Raw genomic sequence first — 23774 nt, 5'->3', positions numbered from 1 at the left:
GGCTAACGATATAAAACAGTATGTACATACACTCAGTGTACGGGATTGGGAGGATTATTTGAAAAAACTTTGAAAAAACGTACGTTATCAGGTGGGATCATTCTGACAGATCCCCATTCTAAGTGAATGGAAAGAAGACGTAGCAAGATTGCCCTCCGTTGAATGGCCAGATATTTATAATTACGTTATTGAAAAACCGAGCGTATACAGTTAGGATAAGTGGCGGGTGTATAGATCATTGGATATATAACTATGTCCCAAATGGTCATGTCTAAGATTTACAATACAATGACATATCGGATGAGTTTAGTGTTGTCGCTGATGGCAGTTGATGGTTGTTTTGCCGCCAGCGAACGAAGTGACGTAGGCTCAGCAGGGGTCTATAGGCCTACTTTTAATAAATTCCATGCACGTGTTGTTGGAAAGACAGAGTGGAGCACAGCTATCTCGACCTGTTCCACCACTTTCCTCTCAAGCCGAGTGGTTTGGACAGAAGGTATGGTGGGAGATTAGGAGGAGGATTATTTTGCTGATGAATAGGCTATTCAAATGTTTCTAATATTTGGCTAGTATCGTATGCATAGTTTAGGCCTATTCGCATCCTGTGACTGTATGCAGAAATCTCAACCAGAGATGCTGACCATCATCCTTTGCGTTAGGGCGGAAGGAAGCTAACATCTGCAGTTCCATGGCAACGCCGTAGCGCATTGAGAGAGATGTGCTAGCTAGCAAGCGAGCATAGAAAACAGCTACTTGTAGACAGCGAGCTAGCATAGCGGCCTAAGTACACATCATTGCAAATACGTTGTTTGTTCTTTTACTCGAGATACTGCGTTAGAAAGCTGCCTCCTTAATGTACTCCTTCATGATGAGTCGCACTCCAGATGCAAGAGCCAGGTAAGCGCACTGGCTATTGATACCTAAGTTAAAGATAGCATTAGCATGCACGGCTGCTAACCTGAACCATCTGCTATGATAACTTCACCAACTGTGTGCAACCGCTGATTTTGTTCGCTTGTTAAGATTGGAGACGTTTGAATGTCTGAATTGGAAAATCTCCAGTTTGAATCCTTTTTCGAGCATGCTAGCATTAGCGCAGTACATAACGTTCCAACAGTAGTTTGATCATGAACAAGCCAGCCATCCTAGCATAACTGACATAAACATTGTGTTGCTGCTCCCTGCCTTGTATATTTTGTAATAGCATCTACTTATAATGAACAAATGATACTGCTCACGGAAAGGAGAAGAATAAATACACGTTAACTTAGCATAAAAACTCTATGCATGTTTGTGTATCCTGTGTTATTATATCTGTACAGAGATACGCAGACGAAGCAAATACAAGACAACATCGCAAACACAGAGAAGCATTTTGGGGAGATGTGTCAGCTCTTCGCTGGTTATGTTCGTAAAACGGCGAGATTACGGGACAAAGCGGATCTTTTGGTCCGAGAAGTCAATCTTTACGCCGAAACAGAGACTCCAAACCTGAAAAGTGGCCTGAAACATTTTGCAAACCAGCTCTCCCAAATCCAAGATTATCGTCAAGCAGAGGTAACTTAAAACATGCCCACTAATGAAAAAGCACATTGTTGAGTATTCTACCGTGAATGCCTTCTGCCGTTTAGTGTAGTCAACTAAAATGAATGGCTATTGTCGCAAACTTCTCATCGTTTTCAACAGGTAGAAAGACTCGAGGCCAAAGTCATAGAACCTTTGAAGGGCTATGGAACTGTTTTGAAACTGAAGAGGGTAAGTTTAAACACTTATGGAAATAATCATCTGCCTCTGTAGACACATGAACATAAGGACACAACTACGCAAAAATACCTCCTGTGTGTTGCCAGAGTTGAACACAAGAGGGCAGCATTTTCTCACTCTCTGCCTCCCTTATTTGCCTTATTGTCAGGGGGAGCAGTGTGTTAAAAGATTTTCATTGTCATTTCCAGTTCTGTCAATTGTCCCATTGGGACATTTTTCTTTCATTGTCTGGAGAGTTGAGTAACATGAAAGTCAGGAAAAAAGAGGTTTGATGATGTGTCCTTGTTGCCTGGATTCCGTGTATTTATAGGAGGACCTGAAGACGACTCAGAACGCCAGAGACAGAGAGGCCAAACAGATGCGGCAGCTGGAGAGGATGAGACAGCGGAACCCCTCTGACAGACAGATCATTGTATCCTTCGAACATTTCCAAGCTCCCATCCTCCCTCTCACTCTCCAGGCTCTCTAATATCTCCGTCTGTCTGTCTGTCTATTCTCCTTGCACTCCATTTCACAAAAGAAGTTTAGATAGATAGATAGATAGATAGATACTAGATAGATAGATAGATACTTTATTGATCCCCGAGGGGAAATTCAAGAACATGTATGCATCCTCATAGCTCACTGTGATTATTGTGAATTATGTTTTTATGAGTAACCAGGGATATCATCTTCAAATTAGTTTGGGTGGTTTATTGTCTTTCAGGGAACACATGAACGCATCTGTCATTCCCACTAGACGTCCATGTAGTTCTGTGGCACGGGTTGGAAACTGTAGGCTTAAGGGGATGCTGTGGCACAAGAGGCTGTAGCAGCTAGAGTCATTTCCTGTGTGTTAGCCGCACTGTGTAAAGCTGCAGGGCAGTGTTTTGTGCAAGCTAAAAGAAGCAAGACCATATTAATGCCATATTAACTGAGAAACGTACAGTGGTGCCAATGCATTGCGAGAGGACTCCAGTTAGCATGCTATTTAGCTTTTAGCATCTCGGGGCTGCTGCTAGTGGGGAAATTTGGACACAAGGATCTTTCAAGCCTTCAAGGTAACGTTTGTCAGCCCACTAGTTCTACAGTAGAGCAAAATTTCATAACGCTATGGACATTATCTATATCCTAAAATGACCCAGATTTCCTTGACACTCTTTCACAGTCCCAGGTGGGTGTGTTTTTGACATGGGTGATGTATTAATTCATTACACACACACACACACACACACACACACACACACACACACACACACACACACACTGTTTGGCCTTATGGAGCACGGCTGTGCCCAGATGAGCTCTCTGCTGTGCTGTTGTGCCTGTATTGTTCCTCTCCGCGGGAGGCCTGTGCTGTCGTGACAGCCTGAGCACCGAGTCCTCCCGAGTGCTCCAAAGGAGCCGTGTGTGCACGACCACTAGCGCGCTGTCGCTCTGTTGTGACAGGCCGAGAGCGAGCTGCAGAGAGCCACAATGGACGCCACGCGCACGACGCGCCAGCTGGAGGAGACAATAGACGAGTTTGAGAAGCAGAAGATCCGCGATATCAAGGTCTCGGAAACACACACCACTAACTAACACGTAGAAAGAGAGAATTTAACTAAAGACTGGCCCTGTAATGCCAATCTCCTAAAGTGCCAATCTGACTTTCTCTATTGAATATTAAAGCAATAGTTCGGAATTTTGGACATAGGACCTCATTTCCAACTCAGTCTGGGTGATATAGGTAGGTGAAGACCATTTTCAGTGAATTTCTTCCCTTCCTATGAGTTGCAGCGTTCATCTCGTGCTAATCTGGTGCCAAGATAACGCAAGTCAACGGTAACATCCAGCCTGCCACTGAAAACACTCCACAGAACACCCGAAACAAATACATTTTAACGTCAGACTATCGATGCACATGCCTGTTGTTGATAGAACCATGTTAGAAATAAAACGAACCTTGCATCGCATTGCAATAGCCTACTTTGTTCCCTGTATGGCAGTGGCGGATTGATATTGAGAAACTAGTCCCTCAAAATGTAATAAATCATTGAGTTGCAAGGTTAGTTTTATTTCTAAAATTATTCTATCAACACGGACATGTATATCGATAGTCCGACGATTTAATTGACTTGTCTCGGGTGTGCGGTGGAGTGAGTAAGACTGTTGTTGATGTCAGACTGATGTTACCATAGAAATGTGTTAGCTCAAAACCAGCGTTAGCAAAGGGGGACGCTGCAACTGAAGGAAGGGGCTAAACGTGATAAAAACGGTCTCCACCGACCTATATCACCTCGGTAAAGTTGGAAATGAGGTCCTATGTCCAAAATTCCGAACTATTCCTTTAATTTCTGTTATTAGTTACTCTAATGAATATTCATTTCCATCATTAGTTTCTATGAGTTGTTCATCGCCACTCATCATCCTTTAAGTCACAATGCTGTCTTATTCTGTTATGCAGAAAGTGTTGGGAGAATTTGTGACCGTGGAAATGGCTTTCCACGCCAAATCCCTAGAGGTCTACACCGCAGCCTACCAGCACATCCAGAACGTGGACGAGGAGGGGGATCTGGAGGTAAGCGGCCCACTGCACCCAGCCCTGGGAGAGGGGAGGGAATTTGGAGGGAATCAGGGCTCTTCTCATTCGTCTTTTTATCTATCCTCCCTTCCTTCCTTCCTTCCTTGGTCCTCCAGCTCGTTCCCACTGATCTATAAAGAACACTGGATAGACTATCCCATTGTTTCCGCCCCATCAGTGGGAATGAGCCGGAGGATCGAGGAGAGAGGTTGAGAAGGGGCCGTAGTGTGCCGTGTCCTTTGAGCAGTCATGTGCTGGATCATTGCACACCATCTCACCTTTGAATTTATTGAGCTATAGAAAGTGAGTGATTTCAGGTGCATATGGGAAAAAACGTTTTCGAGTTGTGCTTAACTATATTTCGAATTTCAGATCAACATTAGCATGTTGTTGCTAATGAGATATTGAATTTGGGGTAAAGAACCTAATTAGGAGAGTTTCAGAAATCAAGACTGCAGACAGAATTTGAACAACATACACGCCTGTGTGAATCAGAAGTATATGTCTTTTTTTTTTTTGTCTTGGAAATTATTAACCTCCCAACGTTAGTATGCCTGGAATGACCCTTCTACCAGATATTTGTCATCGCATTCTACTTTGAGCACCTGAGCTGCAAATAACTGATGCCAACCAAGATTCTGGCATTGTTGAAGTTGTTGACATGTAGGTGACAGGAAGGAGCTGCTGGAGCTGTGGGGAATCCACGTCGGCCTCTGGCCTGTGATCTCTGTTCCTCATAGCAGGCATTCTTATGCAGTTACGCGCCCGTCCCTCCCTCCCAACCTTTCTGTGTGTGTGTGTGTGTGTGTATATGGAGTCTTTGAGGCACGGTGACCTGAGGAGTCCTGATGTCTTTAGAGAGATTCCCTGACAATTGCGTTCTGCTCGGGTGCCGGCCACCTGGTCCAGCTTGATGGGGCGGAATGCTCTCTGGCTGGCAAGAGCCCTTGTTTACCAGCCCCCGCCATGAGAAGCCAAATCATCGCCTGGGTATCTGATTTCATGCTATGCTGCTCTGCTTGTTTGCCCTGTGAAATGCCAAATCGGGCTAATATAAATTACTATGGCACAGGCATGCAAACGGCACATCTGCTTCCCAATTTGCACACACACCACCTCCCCCACACCCCCCACCCCCTTCTCTGTGCTTTAATTTCACACTTCAATAGATCTAACCTGCGTGTGTGTGTGTGTGTGTGTGTGTGTGTGTGTGTGTGTGTGTGTGTGTGTGTGTGTGTGTGTGTGTGTGTGTGTGTGTGTGTGTGTGTGTGTGTGTGTGTGTGTGTGTGTGTGTGTTCACATGTGTGTGTGTGAGTGCCTGTCCCTGTTCAGATGTGCATGTGTTTGTGTTTGTGTGTGTATTTGTGTGTGTGGTGTGCTTGCATGCAGTGAAAGGTTGAAAAAGGAGGGAAATCATTAATACAGCTCATCATTAAATTGGCAGTGATTCATTAACTCAGACTATGCTGCATGGTTGAGGTGTTCAAGGTTCATATTCAGTTCATGACAGTCTTTGAGCTCATAAACAAGATTATGGTTTTATTTATCCGGGAACTAAGTTTCCTTTACTGAACGGCATGATGCAATTTTGTCAGCCGAGGTCATTTGTGGGTCACTTGGACCTGACAGCTAGCTTCCAAAGGCTAAGGAGGAAAGGGTCTGCATGTCACTGACTATTGAGTTAAAAACGTGCTGTTGTTGAGTTGACATGCAATACCTGCGTTATTTAATGTGTATTAGATCAGTGGTTCTCAAACGTTTCCCCTCAGGAAACTCTCAGCTCTCCATTATGACCAGCATTACTGTACAATACAGTAGCATAGGCTAGGGCTGCACAATTTATTGCAAACAAAATCGATATCACAATTTGAACCAACGCAATTTCCTACAAAAGCAAAAGCTACAGATAATTGTACACAGTTAACATGATCACATTTCTGACTTTTACACTCATGTCATCCTCCTGGACTGTGGCACTTCTGGTTGGTGGGTGTGTGTAGTGTGTGAGGAGCTCGGACATTGTGATTGGTGAGAGAGGTCAGGTGGGGGTGCTGTGCTTCTTTTGCATCAGGTGTGCTCACCAATCAGGCAGTAGCAGTGGGAGCAAGAACTGTACTGTACTGTTGCTGGTGGCCTGTGAACTGTCCCGGGACACCTAAGCACTGTCCCGGGACACCCAAGCACTGTCCCGGGAGCAAGAACTGTACTGTACTGTTGCTGGTGGCCTGTGAACTGTCCCGGGACACCCAGCCACTGTCCCGGGACACCTAAGCACTGTCCCGGGACACCCAAACACTGTCCCGGGACACCCAAACACTGTCCCGAGACACTAGACACTGTCCCGGGACACCTAAGCACTGTCCCGGGACACCCAGACACTGTCCCGGGACACCCAAGCACTGTCCCGGGACACCCAGACACTGTCCCGGGACACCTAAGCACTGTCCCGGGACACCCAAACACTGTCCCGAGACACTAGACACTGTCCCGGGACACCTAAGCACTGTCCCGGGACACCCAAGCACTGTCCCGGGACACCCAGACACTGTCCCGGGACACCTAAGCACTGTCCCGGGACACCCAGACACTGTCCCGGGACACCCAAGCACTGTCCCGGGACACCCAAACACTGTCCCGAGACACTAGACACTGTCCCGGGACACCCAGACACTGTCCCGGGACACCCAGACACTGTCCCGGGACACCCAAACACTGTCCCGAGACACTACACACTGTCCCGGGACACCTAAGCACTGTCCCGGGACAACCAGACACTGTCCCGGGACACCTAAGCACTGTCCCGGGACACCCAAGCACTGTCCCGGGACACCCAGACACTGTCCCGGGACACCTAAGCACTGTCCCGGGACACCCAGACACTGTCCCGAGACACTACACACTGTCCCGGGACACCTACGCACTGTCCCGGGACACCTAAGCACTGTCCCGGGACACCCAGACACTGTCCCGGGACACCCAAACACTGTCCCGAGACACTAGACATTGTCCCGGGACACCCAGACACTGTCCCGGGACACCCGAGCACTGTCCCGAGACACTAGACACTGTCCCGGGACACCTAAGCACTGTCCCGGGACACCCAGACACTGTCCCGGGACACCTAAGCACTGTCCCGGGACACCTAAGCACTGTCCCGGGACACCTAAGCACTGTCCCGGGACACTAGACACTGTCCCGGGACACCTAAGCACTGTCCCGGGACACCTAAGCACTGTCCCGGGACACCCAAACACTGTCCCGAGACACTAGACACTGTCCCGGGACACCTACGCACTGTCCCGGGACACCTAAGCACTGTCCCGGGACACCCAGACACTGTCCCGGGACACCTAAGCACTGTCCCGGGACACCTAAGCACTGTCCCGGGACACTAGACACTGTCCCGGGACACCTAAGCACTGTCCCGGGACACCCAAACACTGTCCCGAGACACTAGACACTGTCCCGGGACACCTACGCACTGTCCCGGGACACCCAGACACTGTCCCGAGACACTAGACACTGTCCCGGGACACCTAAGCACTGTCCCGGGACACCCAGACACTGTCCCGGGACACCCGAGCACTGTCCCGGGACACCCAAACACTGTCCCGAGACACTAGACACTGTCCCGGGACACCTAAGCACTGTCCCGGGACACCTAAGTTAGATTAATTTCTCTTCCAAACAAAATTAAGTGCATTTTTATGTAGGCCTATAAGGGTTTTCTAAAAGCCCCTTTTTCCCATAAAATGATAATTATTATGTTTATTTGTATAGAACCCCTGGCGTGTAGTCATAGTATCTTTTCACTTTGTATGCTGTATGTTTGCCTAAATTAATAATTAATTTGCATCAACAAACACGTCACTGATTTCAAAGGTTCCGTGCCCTCCCCCCATTTCTCCCAATGGTTTCTCCTTCATCACGCAATGCGAAAGTTATCATAGTGACAGAACAGCTGACTGCAGAAGTGTCAGTGGTGCGCCCGCTTCGGATGTTATCAGTCCATTGAATGGGCGTTATCAATCGTAATCAGCCTCATAGTTATGGGTTAGAAGGCGCCATCTCCGCCTTCTAGCAGGTTCAGAAGGCTGTTATCACGCATTCGCATGGTTGACCACGATACAAACACATTAGGATCCCAGAATCCAATCAGAAATCAGAAACGGAAATTACCGAGCAGTGACGAAGTAAAACGAAGAATTCAAATCGGAGAAAGGAAGTGAGCTGTGTTTCGTTGCGTTGTTATTATATTGAATTGTGCATTTGCAAAAGTGATGAAATCGGGGGGGGAAAATGGTAGCCTACGCCATATATTACCCTGCACCGTATTGTTTGGTTGCTCATCTGGTTTATTCAGGTTTTTCATCTGGTTTATAAATGCATGCATTTCATATTGATTTGTGCATTTGCAAAACTTTAGATCGGGAAAAAATGTCAGACTACGCCACATTACCCAGCACCGTATTGTTTGGTTGCTCATCTGGTTTATTCATTGCCTAGAAATCTAGACGCACCCTAGCGGCCAAAAATATTTTTGCCTAGCGGGATGGTCTAGGGTCGCACCGTTGAGGACAAGCCTGCGCTAGGCTCGAGTTCAGCCTAGACAATCAGAACGCTCTATCTGTGTACGGAGTCCTTGAGCCCGCCTTAGCTCACCTTCGGCTTCCGATAAGATGCCAGGGGGCTGGACCATGCGTCCTCGTTCGACGAGTTAGGTTTGAGACCGTATCGCACAACCATAGAGAAAAACAAGAGTTGGATGAGGCTAACGAAGCGTGCTCGTTTGAATCGGCTTTGGAAGAGTTAGACTTGGGCTTTTCTTTGAAGTTTGAGCAGAAAGAAGCACTCAAGTCATTCGTTTTAAAGAAGGATGTATTTGCCGTTTTGCCGACCGGCTACGATTGGTCACAAATGCTGGCCTATTACATGCAGAGGCAGTTTGAAAGACAACTGTTCATCCCACCCACAGGCTTCAACTCTGTCAATGGTCCGACCCCAAACTATACATGTCTGTGTAGTTTGGCTTGCCAGGCTAGTTTATTCAGGCTTTTATGTCTAATAAATGGCTTGATTGCATGGTAATTTTGCTAGCAATGAAGTTGAATTAACATTACATAATTGGGCAAATCTGTCAATGCAAGGTAGGCCTACATAATTTATAACTAATACTATTGATACTATGAAATTCATTCATATTATTATAGGGTGTTGCAGGGATTGATATGGTGCTTGCTATGCTAAATACAAAATCCCAACACCCAAAAAACTACCACCACTCAAAAATATAGTCGTAATGGTGATGTCATCCTGACCTATGGTCCTCTCAAGCACACAGAAGGGAGGAATATAACTTGTAACTTAAATCGCATTCACACCCCAAGCGTTCAAAGGGTATTACAGCTTAAATCACATCTACACTCCTCAGGCTTTCCAACAATATATGATTTCGGCTACTTCAGATGAGCTATGCTTATATTACACCCAAAAAACTACCAACACTCAAAAATATACGTCAGTCTTACCGGTGATGTCATCCTCGCATATGGTCTTCTCAAGCACAAAGAAGGGTGGAATATAACTTATTACAGCTTAAATCACATCTACACTCCTCAAGCTTTCCAACAATATATGATTTAGGCTACTTCAGATGAGCTATGCTTATATTACACCCAAAAAACTACCAACACTCAAAAATATATGTCAGTCTTAACGGCCATCTCCACCTTCTTGCAGGTTCAGAAGGCTGTTATCCCTCCATTGAATTGGCATTATCAATCGTAATCAGCCCCATAGGTATGGGTTAGAAGGGGCCAGCCATCCGAACCTGCTAGAAGGTGGAGATGGCCCCTTAACCCATACCTATGTAGCTGTAATAAGTTATATTCCACCCTTCTTTGTGCTTGAGAAGACCATAGGTCAGGATGACATCACCGTTACGACTGACGTATATTTTTGAGTGGTGGTAATTTTTTGGGTGTTGGGATTTTGTATTTAGCATAGCAAGCACCATATCAATCCCTGCAACACCCTATAATAATCTGAATGAATTTCATAGTATTGTAGCGTGTCTAAGTTCTTAAAAAGACTTGTGTGAGTTGGGCTCCTACATCATGTACATGTCAAGAGTTGTGGCGTGGCTGTGGCCGACAACAGTCATTATTAAAAGTACCGGTTTGTGATAAACTGTCTCGTCATTGACACGGGACGTTACAGTATCAATAGTATTAGTTATAAGTTATTAGAGTGCATGAAAATGCTCTATTGTTATTCCAACTATTCTTATTATTATTCTTCAACGCTTTTTGTGCGTTTAATGGTTATGGTTATGGTTATGGTTATTTAGCAGACGCCTTTGTCCAAAGCGACATACAAATAAATAACAATACAATTAAATAACAGTGAACAATTACAAAAAGGGAGAATAGCAATATTATCAATAAAACAATCAATTAAGCACTAACCTAATGAGAAATAAATGCAACTTCAACGGTTTAACTTTGAAACTTCATTCAAACTGTGTCACGTAGATCTTACTTCGGTGACTTGGGCTTTGTACTTTTCAACTTTGTAACTTTTATACTTTTTAAACTATTTAATTAAAACTATCAAAATTTCCCCATAGACTTAACATTGTGATTATGACATCACCGATTAGAATCCTATGCCAGAACTCTCTCTCCCAGGCTTTTAGAATCCTATGCCAGAACTCTCAGGCTTCTAGAATCCTACTGTATGCCAGAACTCTCTCTCTCAAGCCGCCTTCACATTGGCACAGTAGATACGGCTGCGAAACGGCCGGAAGTCATGCATTTCCTATGGAGATTCGCAGACCGTATGCGAATGGGTCCGTACAGTGCGGTGCGAAAAAAATCGGGTCCGTTGGTCATCCGCATGCGTTAAAAAAATTGAACTCGTACGACAGCAACGGACGGTTCCTATCCGAAGGAAGTTAGCGTTGCTATGGTACTGATAAACAAATTGAATATCTATCTTTTATAATGTCATATTACATGCTTTTAAACGATAAAGTTTAAAACAAAAGTCATCGAAAAGGAACGTGTATGATCCATAGTGGTGCACAAGCCCATCTTGTGAAAAATAAAATGAACGGTTGATGTAAAATAAATAATTATTTCCAAACGAAGTTTTTTGTCATGTCACTGTCTTACATGGTCTCTTAACACTATTAGGGCAGTTAGACAATTAATTTAGAAATAAAATAGCACTATTGTACATTTTACTCCCAAACTCGAAAAGCCTCCGACACTTCCAACGGTCAAATCCGACGTCCGACGGGGGAGCACTGCGAATTACGGAGTGCCAATGTGAAGGCGGCTTCAGGCTTTAAGCATGCAGTCTGGCTCTAATAAGACTACAGATCCTATTCAACTGTTCCCTGTGCCCAAAACTGTTTCAAAATAAAAATCCTCACTACCATAATTCACTATCAAATCATTCAACCATTTAAACTACTCAACTATTTAACTGTTCAGCCATTTTAACTGTCAGTTGTCATCAGCTATTTAAACTGCTCAACTATTTATACTCAACTATTTAACTGTTTGGCTATTCCAACTGTCCGTTTTCATCAACTATGACTCCCTCCAACTGTTTCTACTGCCTGAAACTAAATTCACTATTAAATAATTAAACTATCTAAACTACTCAACTATTTAACTATTTGGCTATTCCAACTGTCCGTTTTCATCAACTATGACTCCCTCCAACTGTTTCTACTGCCTGAAACTAAATTCACTATTAATTAATTCAACTATTTAAACTACTCAACTATTTAACTGTTTGGCTATTCCAACTGTCAGTTTGCATCAACTATGACTCCCTCCAACTGTTTCTACTGCCTGAAACTGTTTCAAAATAAAAGTCCTCACTAAAACAATTCACTATTAATTAATATCTATTTAAACTATTCAACTATTTAACTTTTCAGCCATTCTAACTGTCAGTTGTCATCAACTATGACTGCCTGAAACTGTTTCTTGATGAAAGTCCTTACTTCAATTATTCACAATTAAAGAATTAAACATTTAAACTACTTTTACTACATTTATTACTACTTTAAACGAATTAATCAACTGTTCAGCCATTTTAACTGCCAGTTGTCTTCAACTATGACTACCACCACTTATTTCCTCTGCCCACAACTGTTTCAAAATAAGTCATCAGTGCCATGATTCCGTATTTAATAATTTAACTATTTAAACTATGCAACTATTTAACTCATTTAGCTCAACTATTTGAACTAGCCTACTCAACTGTTTAACTTTTTGCCCATTCCAACTGTTAATTGTCATCAACTATGACTCCCATCAACCTTTTTTCTACTTCACCTCTATCTTTGTGCTTGAATGATATTTAAAACATTATCTAACAATATTTTGCAGAAATGTTTACATTTTCATGCACTCGTAATTCCCTGGAATTGCTTTCTCTAGTTTTATTTATTAGACCTAAAAGCCTGAATAAACCAGATGAGCAACCAAACAATACGGTGCAGGGTAATAATATATGGCGTAGGCTACAATTTTTTCTCCGATTTCATCAGTTTTGCAAATGCACAAATCAATATAATAACAACGCAACGAAACGCAGCTCACTTCCTTTCCCCGATTTGAATTCTTTGTTTTACTTCGTCACTGCTCGGTAATTTCCGTTTCTGATTTCTGATTGAATTCTGGGATCCTAATGTGTTTGTATCGTGGTCAACCATGCGAATGCGTGATAACAGCCTTCTGAACCTGCTAGAAGGTGGAGATGGCGCCTTCTAACCCATAACTATGAGGCTGATTACGATTGATAACGCCCATTCAATGGACTGATAACGTCCGAGGCGGGCGCACCACTGACACTTCTGCAGTCAGCTGTTCTGTCACTATGATAACTTTCGCGTTGCATGATGAAGGAGAAACCATTGGGAGAAATGGGGGGAGGGCACGGAACCTCTGAAATCAGTGACGTGGTAGTTGATGCAAATTAATTATTAATTTAGGCAAACATACAGCAAACAAAGTGAAAAGATACAATGACTACACGCCAGGGGTTCTATACAAATAAACATTTAATAATTATCATTTTATGGGAAGGGGCTTTTAGAAAACCCTTAGAGGCCTACATAAAAATGCACTTAATTTTGGACAGTGTCTGGGTGTCCCGAGACAGTGCTTGGGTGTCCAGGGACACTGTCTGGGTGTCCCGGGAAAGTGCTTAGGTGTCCTAGGACAGTGTCTAGTGTCTCGGGACAGTGCTTGGGTGTCCCGTGACAGTTCTTAGGTGTCCCGGGACAGTGGCTGGGTGTCCCGGGACAGTGCTTAGGTGTCCCGGGACAGTGTCTAGTGTCTCGGGACAGTGTTTGGGTGTCCCGGGACAGTGCTCGGGTGTCCCGGGACAGTGTCTGGGTGTTCCGGGACAGTGCTTAGGTGTCCCGGGACAGTGTCTAGTGTCTCGGGATAGTGTTTGGGTGTCCCGGGACAGTGCCTGGGTGTCTCGGGACAGTGCTAAGGTGTCCCGGGACAGTGTCTAGTGTCCCGGGACAGTGTCTGGGTGTCTCGGGACAGTGTTTGGGTGTCCCGGGACAGTGCTTAGGTGTCCCGGGACAGTGTCTAGTGTCTCGGGACAGTGCTTAGGTGTCCCGGGACAGTGTCTGGGTGTCCCGGGACAGTGTCTAGTGTGCCGGGACAGTGTTTGGGTGTCCCGGGACAGTGCTTAGGTGTCCCGGGACAGTGCTTAGGTGTCCCGGGACAGTGTCTGGGTGTCCCGGGACAGTGCGTAGGTGTCCCCGGACAGTATCTAGTGTCCCGGGACAGTGTCTAGTGTCTCGGGACAGTGTTTGGGTGTCCCGGGACAGTGCTTAGGTGTCCCGGGACAGTGCTTAGGTGTCCCGGGACAGTGTCTAGTGTCTCGGGACAGTGCTTGGGTGTCCTGGGACAGTGCTCGGGTGTCCCGGGACAGTGTCTGGGTGTCACGGGACAGTGCTTAGGTGTCCCGGGACAGTGTCTAGTGTCTCGGAGCAGTGCTCGGGTGTCCCGGGACAGTGTCTGGGTGTCCCGGGACAGTGCTTCGGTGTCCCGGGACAGTGCTTGGGTGTCCCGGGACAGTGTCTAGTGTCTCGGGACAGTGTCTGGGTGTCCCGGGACAGTGCTTAGCTGTCCCGGGACAGTGCTTGGGTGTCCCGGGACAGTGCTTAGGTGTCCCGGGACAGTGTCTAGTGTCCCGGGACAGTGTCTGGGTGTCTCGGGACAGTGTTTGGGTGTCCCGGGACAGTGCTTAGGTGTCCCGGGACAGTGTCTAGTGTCTCGGGACAGTGCTTAGGTGTCCCGGGACAGTGTCTGGGTGTCCCGGGACAGTGTCTAGTGTGCCGGGACAGTGTTTGGGTGTCCCGGGACAGTGCTTAGGTGTCCCGGGACAGTGCTTAGGTGTCCCGGGACAGTGTCTGGGTGTCCCGGGACAGTGCGTAGGTGTCCCGGGACAGTGTCTAGTGTCTCGGGACAGTGTTTGGGTGTCTCGGGACAGTGCTTAGGTGTCCCGGGACAGTGTCTGGGTGTCCCGGGACAGTGCTTAGGTGTCCCAGGACAGTGTCTGGGTGTCACGGGACAGTGCTTAGGTGTCCCGGGACAGTGTCTAGTGTCCCGGGACAGTGTCTGGGTGTCCCGGGACAGTGCTTAGGTGTCCCGGGACAGTGCTTGGGTGTCCCGGGACAGTGTCTAGTGTCTCGGGACAGTGTCTGGGTGTCCCGGGACAGTGCTTAGCTGTCCCGGGACAGTGCTTGGGTGTCCCGGGACAGTGCTTGGGTGTCCCGGGACAGTCCACAGGCCACCAGCAACAGTACAGTACAGTTATTGCTCTAACTGCCTCTCCAATCAGGGGTGGCACAAATGAAAGAGACCGTTGGAATATTGAACTGAATCAATTAATTGACATTCAAAAGTATTGCAAAAAAATCGTAAAATCGCTAACGCAGTGTCTGTCTGAAAAATCACAGTTAGATATTTTCCCTAAATCGTGCAGCCCGAGTGTAGGCCAATTTAACCACTTGTTTATTTGTTCTGCATAGGGTTGTTTTTTTTTTTTTTTGCATCATTCAAGAAAGACAGAATAGTTTAAATTTAACTTCAGTTGTTGTGTGGTTAAGAATTTTTTTTATTATACTGTATATATTTTGCTATATTTCATGTTCAAAGAGATCAAGAGATAAAATAAAGGTTAAGGAAGAAGGCACAATCAAAATTATACACATGCAAGCGAAATGAAAAAAATATATACATTTCAGATATTAAAGAAAACTATGAGCAGGGCATTTTGAAGAAAATTAGGATTCATTCTAATTGACTTGTCATCAGTGCATTTTATAGCCAGCAAAACTCAGTTCACTTCCTTCTCAGAAGTCTTTATGATAAATCTCATGTGCAATCCCCACGAGTTCCACTGTATTCCAACTATAAATACCAATGACGTCATGGATATTTTCTCCTGCCCAAATTCACATGGAGAGCCCCAGGGAGCACAGATGTGTCTCAGTGCCGTCCCACTGTTTCACGACTACCAGCAGCAGCAGCAGCGCATACAGTTTCTCATCGCTGCTCAACTGAGAAGTGACTAATGCTCCAAGCATCGCACCATTTTGTAGCACATCAGGAGACGAGACTTTCAAGATTTTATAAGTTGCTCAAACTCTGTGTCCTGTTTTGCGTTTAACATATTGGGAGCATTTTAATGAGGCTGTTTGTGAATGGGGATTCACATGACTCTCTCTGCGGAATGGATGCTTAGACTGTGAGCTCCTGAGGCCACTGTGAAATTTACTTGTTTAACTTTACTTTCACCTGCTTTTTATCTATTTACATCATAGTTTTGCCAACTTACATGTAGCCAGGTCACTTCAGTCTTAAAGCAACACTAAAGCACTTTTTCTCTGTCTGTTTATCCAGCAAATAACAAGGTAGAATATGTTGCATGATTTTATGAAAGTATGATGTGTTGCGACATTGAAGCAAGTCAAATTTGTAGTTTCTGATGTCTCATTTCATCAAACTACAGATACACTACCCCACCTCGTAAAGTTACATAGTGCGGTTATAGCCGATAGAGGGCCGCGAAGTGAAAGCAGAAGTGCCGTTCACCCTGTTACGAGTTGATGAACCACTGAAATGATTTTGGAAATTATTTTAAGGTACGAAAAGCTCTTTAGTGTTGCTTGAAGTTAATATCTACACAGCTTGGAGGTCATTTGATTAGATGTTGAGCCGTAATATCAGCATCCTTTTTTTCCAGGGTTGTTGTCAGACTATTATCTCCAACTAATGGCTGATGGATGGCAGCGCTGAACAGAATCTCGGCTTCACTGTGTGATTTTTTTTTTTTTTTTTTTCTTTTTTTTTGGGGGGCTTTTATGCCTTTAATCAGATAGGACAGTGTAGGGTGACAGGAAACGAGTGGGAGAGAGAGTAGGGTGGGAACCGGAAAGGACCACGGGGCGGGAATCGAACCCGGGTCGCCGGCGTGCGGTGCAGGTGCCCCAGCCAGTCGCGCCACGACTGGGGCCCACTGTGTGATTTAAGATGTTTGGACAGCAGGTGTTAAAATGGCTGCTGTTGCTGCTGTTGTTGTTTTGGCAGGTGTTCCGCAGCATGCTGCACCCCCCTGACTCCCTCTCCCGCCTAGACATAGTCCAGGCTAACACCAGACGCTCCCTAAACCAGACCGGCTCCAGCCTGGGACGATCCAGCAGTCTGCAGGTGAGACACAGAGGTCTGACACAGTGAAGGTTAAATTCATTCAGAGGTGGCATGGGTAGGAATAGAGGACACATCCAGGGAAGACATTGAAGAAATAAAGTGAAATGTGTACCGGTAGGCTCTGTTGTGTGAGGGGTAAGGACATGGCTTTAAAGCTGGGTTGGTGGTATGCTGACTAAGGTGCTGTGTCCACCAAACGCGTTTTTTACAGCCAGAGCGTCCTCAACCTCCTCCTCTCGGCACTTCGATAAGTGTTTATTGTTGCTAAGTTACCAAAACCAGAGACGGTTTATAACGAGAAGTGCCATTGACGAGCCCGGCGCTGTTCTAAAAGTTGAACAGATTTCAACTTTGAGCGCTCTGAGCGCTGCGACAAAATATTTCAGATCTTTCCTGAACATTTCTTCAAAATCCATCCATAACTTTTTTTGATTATCTTGCTAACATACAGACAAACAGACTAACAAACAAACCCCGATGAAAACATAACATAACCTCCTTGGCGGAGGTAACAAAAGGATTACAATCCCCAGCACTACACAGAGCCTCATAGCCAGTGCCAGATTCAAAGTTCAGCCTAATAAGAGGGACTTACCAGCCAGCTCTAGTGGTGTCATTTGGCAGCTGTTCATCCCGAAAAACAAAAACAAGCAATTGTCCATGCTATAAAACATGGTTTGTTGCAGCATCGATACCATTGGTGTTATTATCCCAACTGTTTTTTATTGTCCAGAAAGATTTGTATCTCTTCAAGATAGTGATATTTCCTCTAAATGACTACAGCTTGCATTCACTGACGAAAGCTTGTATTGCTGTCGAGTGTATTCAAATAGGTCAACTTGACACACTGTATTGACGTTATGGAAGGGTATTCGTTGAAACATGCAGGTGGGGCTGCCAATGTCATACACATTTTCTAACTGTGTTCTGTGTCACTCAGACACCCTGTGACACAGCCTGTAAACTAGCGGTCGGGGGGGGGGGGGGAGGGGAACACATGACACAGAGCAAAGTGACATAGGCTGTAATGAGTTGATGGTACAAAACGAGCAGCACGGAAGTGAAATCTTTACCCGAGGCTTCTTTTAGGGTTTCGGGCCCGGCTCATGGAGGGCATGCCGTGAGTGAGGAATCAGGCCCTGCAGGTTCAGTGGTTAAGTGAAGTGACGGGAAGAGAGGTTATAGAGGGATTAGGCTCCGGTGAGTCATACTGTACTGTATGTACTTTGCTCTGATCACTCAAAATCTTTGTGCGTTCAGGATCCAAGGGAGGAGAGGTATGATAATTAATTACGGGACTGAGAATCACACGTCATTGTTAGGAACTCCTCTGTCATTCATATCCGTTGAGTTGTCAGTCTGGAGCCTGATGAGCACTTTCTTTTGAGTTATTTAAAGAGTTGAATGTGTCTGACTTTTGGAATGTGTTGGACTTTTGGACCCAGGAATGGGAATTTCCAGAGGTGAAAAAACGATACACAATGCATCACAATATTTGTACCACAATGCAATTGTATTGTGATTAATTACATTTATTTACATGAACATGGCATGGCGATATTAATTGATTTATTTATTTTTAAATTGTTGCATTCACCTTAGCAAGCAGCATTATACAGTACATAGAGTAAAGATATGTACCAAAATAAATTAAAATCATTATTTATAAATAGATCAATATTGTTGCCTCTAATGTAGAAGTAAATGGATAGCTAGTGATGACCCATCATATCATTTCATATTTAATTCTTATAAGAAAACCTTTGCTTTGATGATTTATCAGCATTCTAGGTTGTAATGGACATTCCAGCAGTAGGTTAAGTGCATGTGAATGCTGGTGATCAAATCTAATCAGCAGGTCATTGACGTCCTATCCAACCTTTCCATTGTGACGTCTGAGGCTTGTTTAGTAACAGTTGAAAGAGAGCGTTTACCACGCTGTCAACCAGCCACTCAAGCTTTACAAATTACACGTTCATTTGACACTTGGCTCTCCCCACACTGTAAACCGACCAACCCTTTCCTTCCTTCCTCCCGAAGAGACATAAGCCTATTCATCATAGAGACGAATGGCTAACCGGTGCACCTACCAGAGTCTGCCCTGAGGCTGATCGTCATATTCATAGTAGGCCAACCTCTTACTTTCACACAGATCAAAGAGCCTCAAAGAGCCTCTGCCACTATAGGTGAGATGTAGTGGAAGAGTACAGGACAGTGATTGTAGTTCATTTAGAACAGCTTGCGGCACAGCGTCAAAGAGAGAGGAGTTTTATGTGCCGTGTTCTCAGTTTGGTGGCGGTGCCATAACCATAGTGATGTTATTGATGGTACCTCGAAATGAGTCTTTTAGGCAACCAATACCTAGTGAAATGTGTGGTGTTTGGGTACAAAGTGGGTTTTGGTAGAATAATAAAGTAAATTAGTATAGAAAAACACTTAAGCTTACGTCATGGTAATATGATAGCATTTCACTGAAACATGTTTCCAGCAGATTCGTGAAGGACAGCAATTTGCAGCTGAGGGTGAAAGTTAAAAAAAAAAAATTGTATTCAATACTGGTTTCATATGGTAAGGCCCTAGATTTGGAATATAGTGCAAAATAATTGATAGTGAGGGTCTTGTGGTTCTTTTTATATCCACATTACATCAGTCAGTGTTTTGTCTGCTAATACAAGACTTCATTAATATTACGATGGTCACTACAGCAGCAAAATGCACAAGAAGACGGTCACCACCACAACAAAATGCACATGAAAATATTAGGATAAACAGTGTGATTGCATTTTTTGGTCATCGTCATGAGACTAAAACATACAAGGGTAGCTAACAGGAACACAAATATCTATAATTGTTTAGTTTGCAAAGTGCCAGTTTTGTACTATTTTTCATTCAGCTTGTCCATTCTTGTCCATCAGGTAAAACGAGGATTATCTTTCTACCATCTACTATCTATTTATCTATGGAACAACATTGGCACTTCATTCACTAGTACATGCCCATACATTGCGCAACTTCCACAGATTTTCATTTGTCTTCTAGCTACCCCACGTACCATTTTGGTCATTTCCTTGGTTAGCTCATATGGCTGGCTGTGAATAATACAATATTAAAAAAAATAATGCACAAACAATTACTTCTCAGAAAATGTGTTTTTCAGGCTGTAAATCTTAAGTAATATCAAGGGATGAAACGAATATGAAGTCATAGGGTTTGAACAGAAATGTTTTGTAAGCCTTGGTTTTGGGACTCATGATACTGGTCTGAAGAAAATCTGAGTCAGATTTATTTTAGATTCCATAACAGCCTTATTTGATTTGACGCAGAATGACCCAAAAGCAAATTCGTTGTTGTTGTATTTTCAGGGAACACTTCAGTTAGGTTCTCAACAATGCAGTATTGTTGTATGGCCGTTGCTCGTCATTATGGCAGTTTTATCCATGGATTCGTTCAAAAAGCCAGTATGCTAAACCATTTGGGTGATCATAGTTATTACCCAAGACCCCTCCCATATGTCCCATGTTGCCTGTTGTCACTGTGTTTGTGTCAGTTGATGTCACCAAGGCCAGGCTTGATAAATATCAGCAGATAAACAACAGACTCTTTCTCAACCTCCCGCCTGGAGAGATGCAATCTGAGATGTGGAAATATTCTGGCGCCAGTACTAGTCACGTTTGCTGGACTACTTTCGCATTTTTACCTTAACTGGCATTTGAACCTAAATCAAATGTTTGTGGCCCTGGGTCATCGTCTAATGACACAAGACACAAGTACCATAATAGATATTATATCCCTTAACAATGGGATTCTCTTCTCTGATTGGCTGATGGGGTGGCCATGAACTTCGTATAACAAGCTACCTTTGAAGTAGTTCCAGTGTGTTGCCCGTATCACACTTGAATATTAATTCGCCAAACTCGTTGCGAAGTTTAAATGAAAGGTTTGAATAGTGTGCACAGCAAAGACACTCATCCAAATGGTTCACCTAAAAGTAACTGTCTTTATGACCACTCTACCTTCAGGCTCCAAGCAGACAAAGGCAGCAAGACGATGAGGAAGATGACGATGATGATGAGGACGAGGATGAGGATGATGAAGATCTGGAGGAGGTCACCGATGAGGAAGACTAGCTCTGGAGACACAGACTTCATATCGGTACCACATATAGTGTTTGTCTTAAATCATTGGGGAATGGATGTTTCCAAAGAGCTACAGTGTTTTCTTTCTTTCAATAATAAATTCACCTAAAGTGCGATATTACAAACGATGGACGGTGGACTAGATGGCGATTCATTAGTGCAAGTAGAGATTGTCTACATAGGGCCTTTAAATGCCTTGCATTGTTATCTTACAAAGGGACCATTTGTATTTGACTAAAGCATTAAATGCTAGGTCTTTAATGGAGTTCTTTTTAAAATACAGATATATTTTTAATCATTCTCATGTTTACATTACAACACTAAATGCCAAACAAATAGAGTTGTCTGTCAGATTTGACAGTATGTTGTCGTCGTGTCACTTACAGATTGTGAAGCTGTAACCATGTAAATAAACTTTTCTATGGGAGTTTCTCCTCTCGATGTGATTGTGCTCACGTGTTTTTCGTGCAAAGCTGGGAATCACAATATTTCTTAATAAAAAAAACGGTGTTTTTTTGCAGTCACTCTGACCACAGCCCGTGTTCTCTCTCTCTCCCTCTGTGTGTGTGTGTGTGTGCGTGGCAACTGATGCGCGGTCGTGTGTGTGCGTGTGCGTCTATGCCCGCAGTTCCACATCATCATAATTGTGTCTCATGACTTCCCTGCCAATCATGCATGAGTCAGACCCATCCATCCCATTCCACCAGCGCCATGGTGACTGGCCCCGCCCCCCCCGGGTCTCCTCAGAGGCTGATTGGCCAGACGGAGAAGCGCACGGCAGCATGACGCCACACAGTGCTGCATCCGAGCGAACACACACCGTGCGGCAGCTCCACAGGCAGAGAGGCAAGGACATGTTGCTCGTGCAGTGAAACTGACTGGGCTGTGGTCATGTATGCAAGAGGACACACACACACACACACACACACATATACACACACACACATACACACACATACACACTTAAATGACTGGTTTTGTGGTTTGTTTGAGAGTCAAACAAACCCTAATTGCTCTGCAGGCGTGAGTCATCTGTGCTATGTGTGCGTGTGTGTGTGTGTGTGTGTGTATGTGTGTGTGTGTTCGTCTGTGTGAGTCAGAGACCGTATTCCAAGCCCTAACCATGAGCTCCTTCGTTATTTCCACATAAATAAAGAGCGAGCGGTGACTAGGGAGGACGGGTGACTGAGGACAGATTGTTGGGTGGAGATGGCCATGGTCTCTTCCTCCTCCTCATCTGATGAATGTGATTTCTTGTCGTCGCTCTTCCTCTTGCGGGGGCATTAGCCATGCAGCGGGCGGATGTTGTCCTCGGCCACAAAGTGACCGATATCTAATGTGGTCGAGTGGCTTTTGTCTGGCCCGTTTGACCACATCCTCTCGCCGTCTGTCGGTAATTACTCCTGCTGATATACTTAACGGTCAGAGGAGACATGAATTTACGTTATGGCCAATGTGCTGATTCAGACAATTATGCACAAAAAGCATTGCAGTAAAACGAGGAACCGTAAACCACCGTCTCACGAGATGGCTGTTTTGCTATCATGCAATGCAACAACACATCCAAAACCCTTTCAAGGGGCAGGTAGAAATCTTTAGCACGGTGGTTCATCTGCTAGGCTGCCTGTAGGGGGCGACATCCTATGAGGGCTCATGTTGTTGAGTGGAAAGCAGCGGTTCTGGCAACCTCCCTCCACACCCTTTGAACCTCAGCTGGCTGCGATTCTATCCATCTGGAGTTTATAAGAGCCCTGGGGTTGCTTTTCCACCGACTGCAGGATTAAACAGGATGAGGACAGCTACCGAGCGGGTGTACGCTGAAATGAATGAGTTACTACACTCGCTTGTCACGCAACAAAAAAGAGCTTGGGTTTGTTTTTTTTTCTGAATGAAAGGGATGAATGACATTTAATTATCAAACTTCTCTTCTTAAAATCTCTGAAAATGCAAAGATTTTCGTAAAGATCTTTCATAAGTGCAAAAACATGAAGGCCAGAGCTGCAGCTTTATGGAGGTCCATGTCTGCAAGAACTCATGTGGTCACCTCCCTGCTGGCTTGGATCAATCAGCTCGGGCCAGAGAGGCCAGAGACGAGGATTCCCCTCGCTCCTCTGACTCACATTCCTGGGTCCAGGCCGTCGAAGGCCCCATCCATGTACCCCCCCCCACCGTCCATTCGAGCCCAGATCTGACCGGGGATGTGGCTTTTTTCAGATGAGGGCCAGCAGAACTGGAGCGTGAGTCACGGTGAATCATTAGCCTCGCGAGTGGTGGAGGGAGCTGCAGGCTGTACTCGCTCAACTCGCTCGCTCGCTCGCCTCGTCTCGCTCGCAGACGCCGCTTTTTTCCCCTCTTGTTTACCTTCTAGGAACAGTGCAGCCCTCCTGGGTTTTTTTGGGGGGGATTCTCTCGCAACAGGGTACCAGGTGAAGGTGTCAGGTGTCACTGACCTGTTTTTATTACCTGTTGACTGGTCGGTGTTGACACAGTGACCAATTGTAATTCCCGATTTCCTTCATACGCATATCATGCGTAAGAAAGCTGAAGAAAGCCTCTTTTTGCCTGTTTATTTTCAAT

General features: G+C 45.0%; 1 protein-coding gene across 1 annotated transcript; it reads left to right on the top strand.

The window, feature by feature from the left end:
• The first annotated feature begins 699 nt into the window (after positions 1–699).
• cibar1 (CBY1 interacting BAR domain containing 1) lies at positions 700–21702 on the top strand. Its single transcript, XM_062528852.1, has 9 exons — positions 700–897; positions 1323–1557; positions 1687–1755; positions 2075–2176; positions 2912–2917; positions 3193–3297; positions 4190–4303; positions 16942–17061; positions 21081–21702. The coding sequence occupies exons 1-9, from the start codon at positions 854–856 to the stop codon at positions 21186–21188; spliced, it is 903 nt and encodes a 300-aa protein (XP_062384836.1). The 5' UTR covers positions 700–853; the 3' UTR covers positions 21189–21702.
• Positions 21703–23774: the final 2072 nt, after the last annotated feature.

This window comes from Sardina pilchardus, chromosome 24 (genome assembly GCF_963854185.1).
Source record: "Sardina pilchardus chromosome 24, fSarPil1.1, whole genome shotgun sequence".
Taxonomy (NCBI): Eukaryota; Metazoa; Chordata; class Actinopteri; order Clupeiformes; family Clupeidae; genus Sardina; species Sardina pilchardus.
This window is presented reverse-complemented; position numbering and strand designations above follow the sequence as displayed.

Coding starts and splice junctions, on each gene's coding strand:
- cibar1 (XM_062528852.1), top strand. CDS start 854: ATGTACTCCTTCATGATGAGTCGCACTCCAGATGCAAGAGCCAG. Junction 1,558..1,686: donor AAGATTATCGTCAAGCAGAG/GTAACTTAAAAC, acceptor CGTTTTCAACAG/GTAGAAAGACTCGAGGCCAA. Junction 1,756..2,074: donor CTGTTTTGAAACTGAAGAGG/GTAAGTTTAAAC, acceptor GTGTATTTATAG/GAGGACCTGAAGACGACTCA.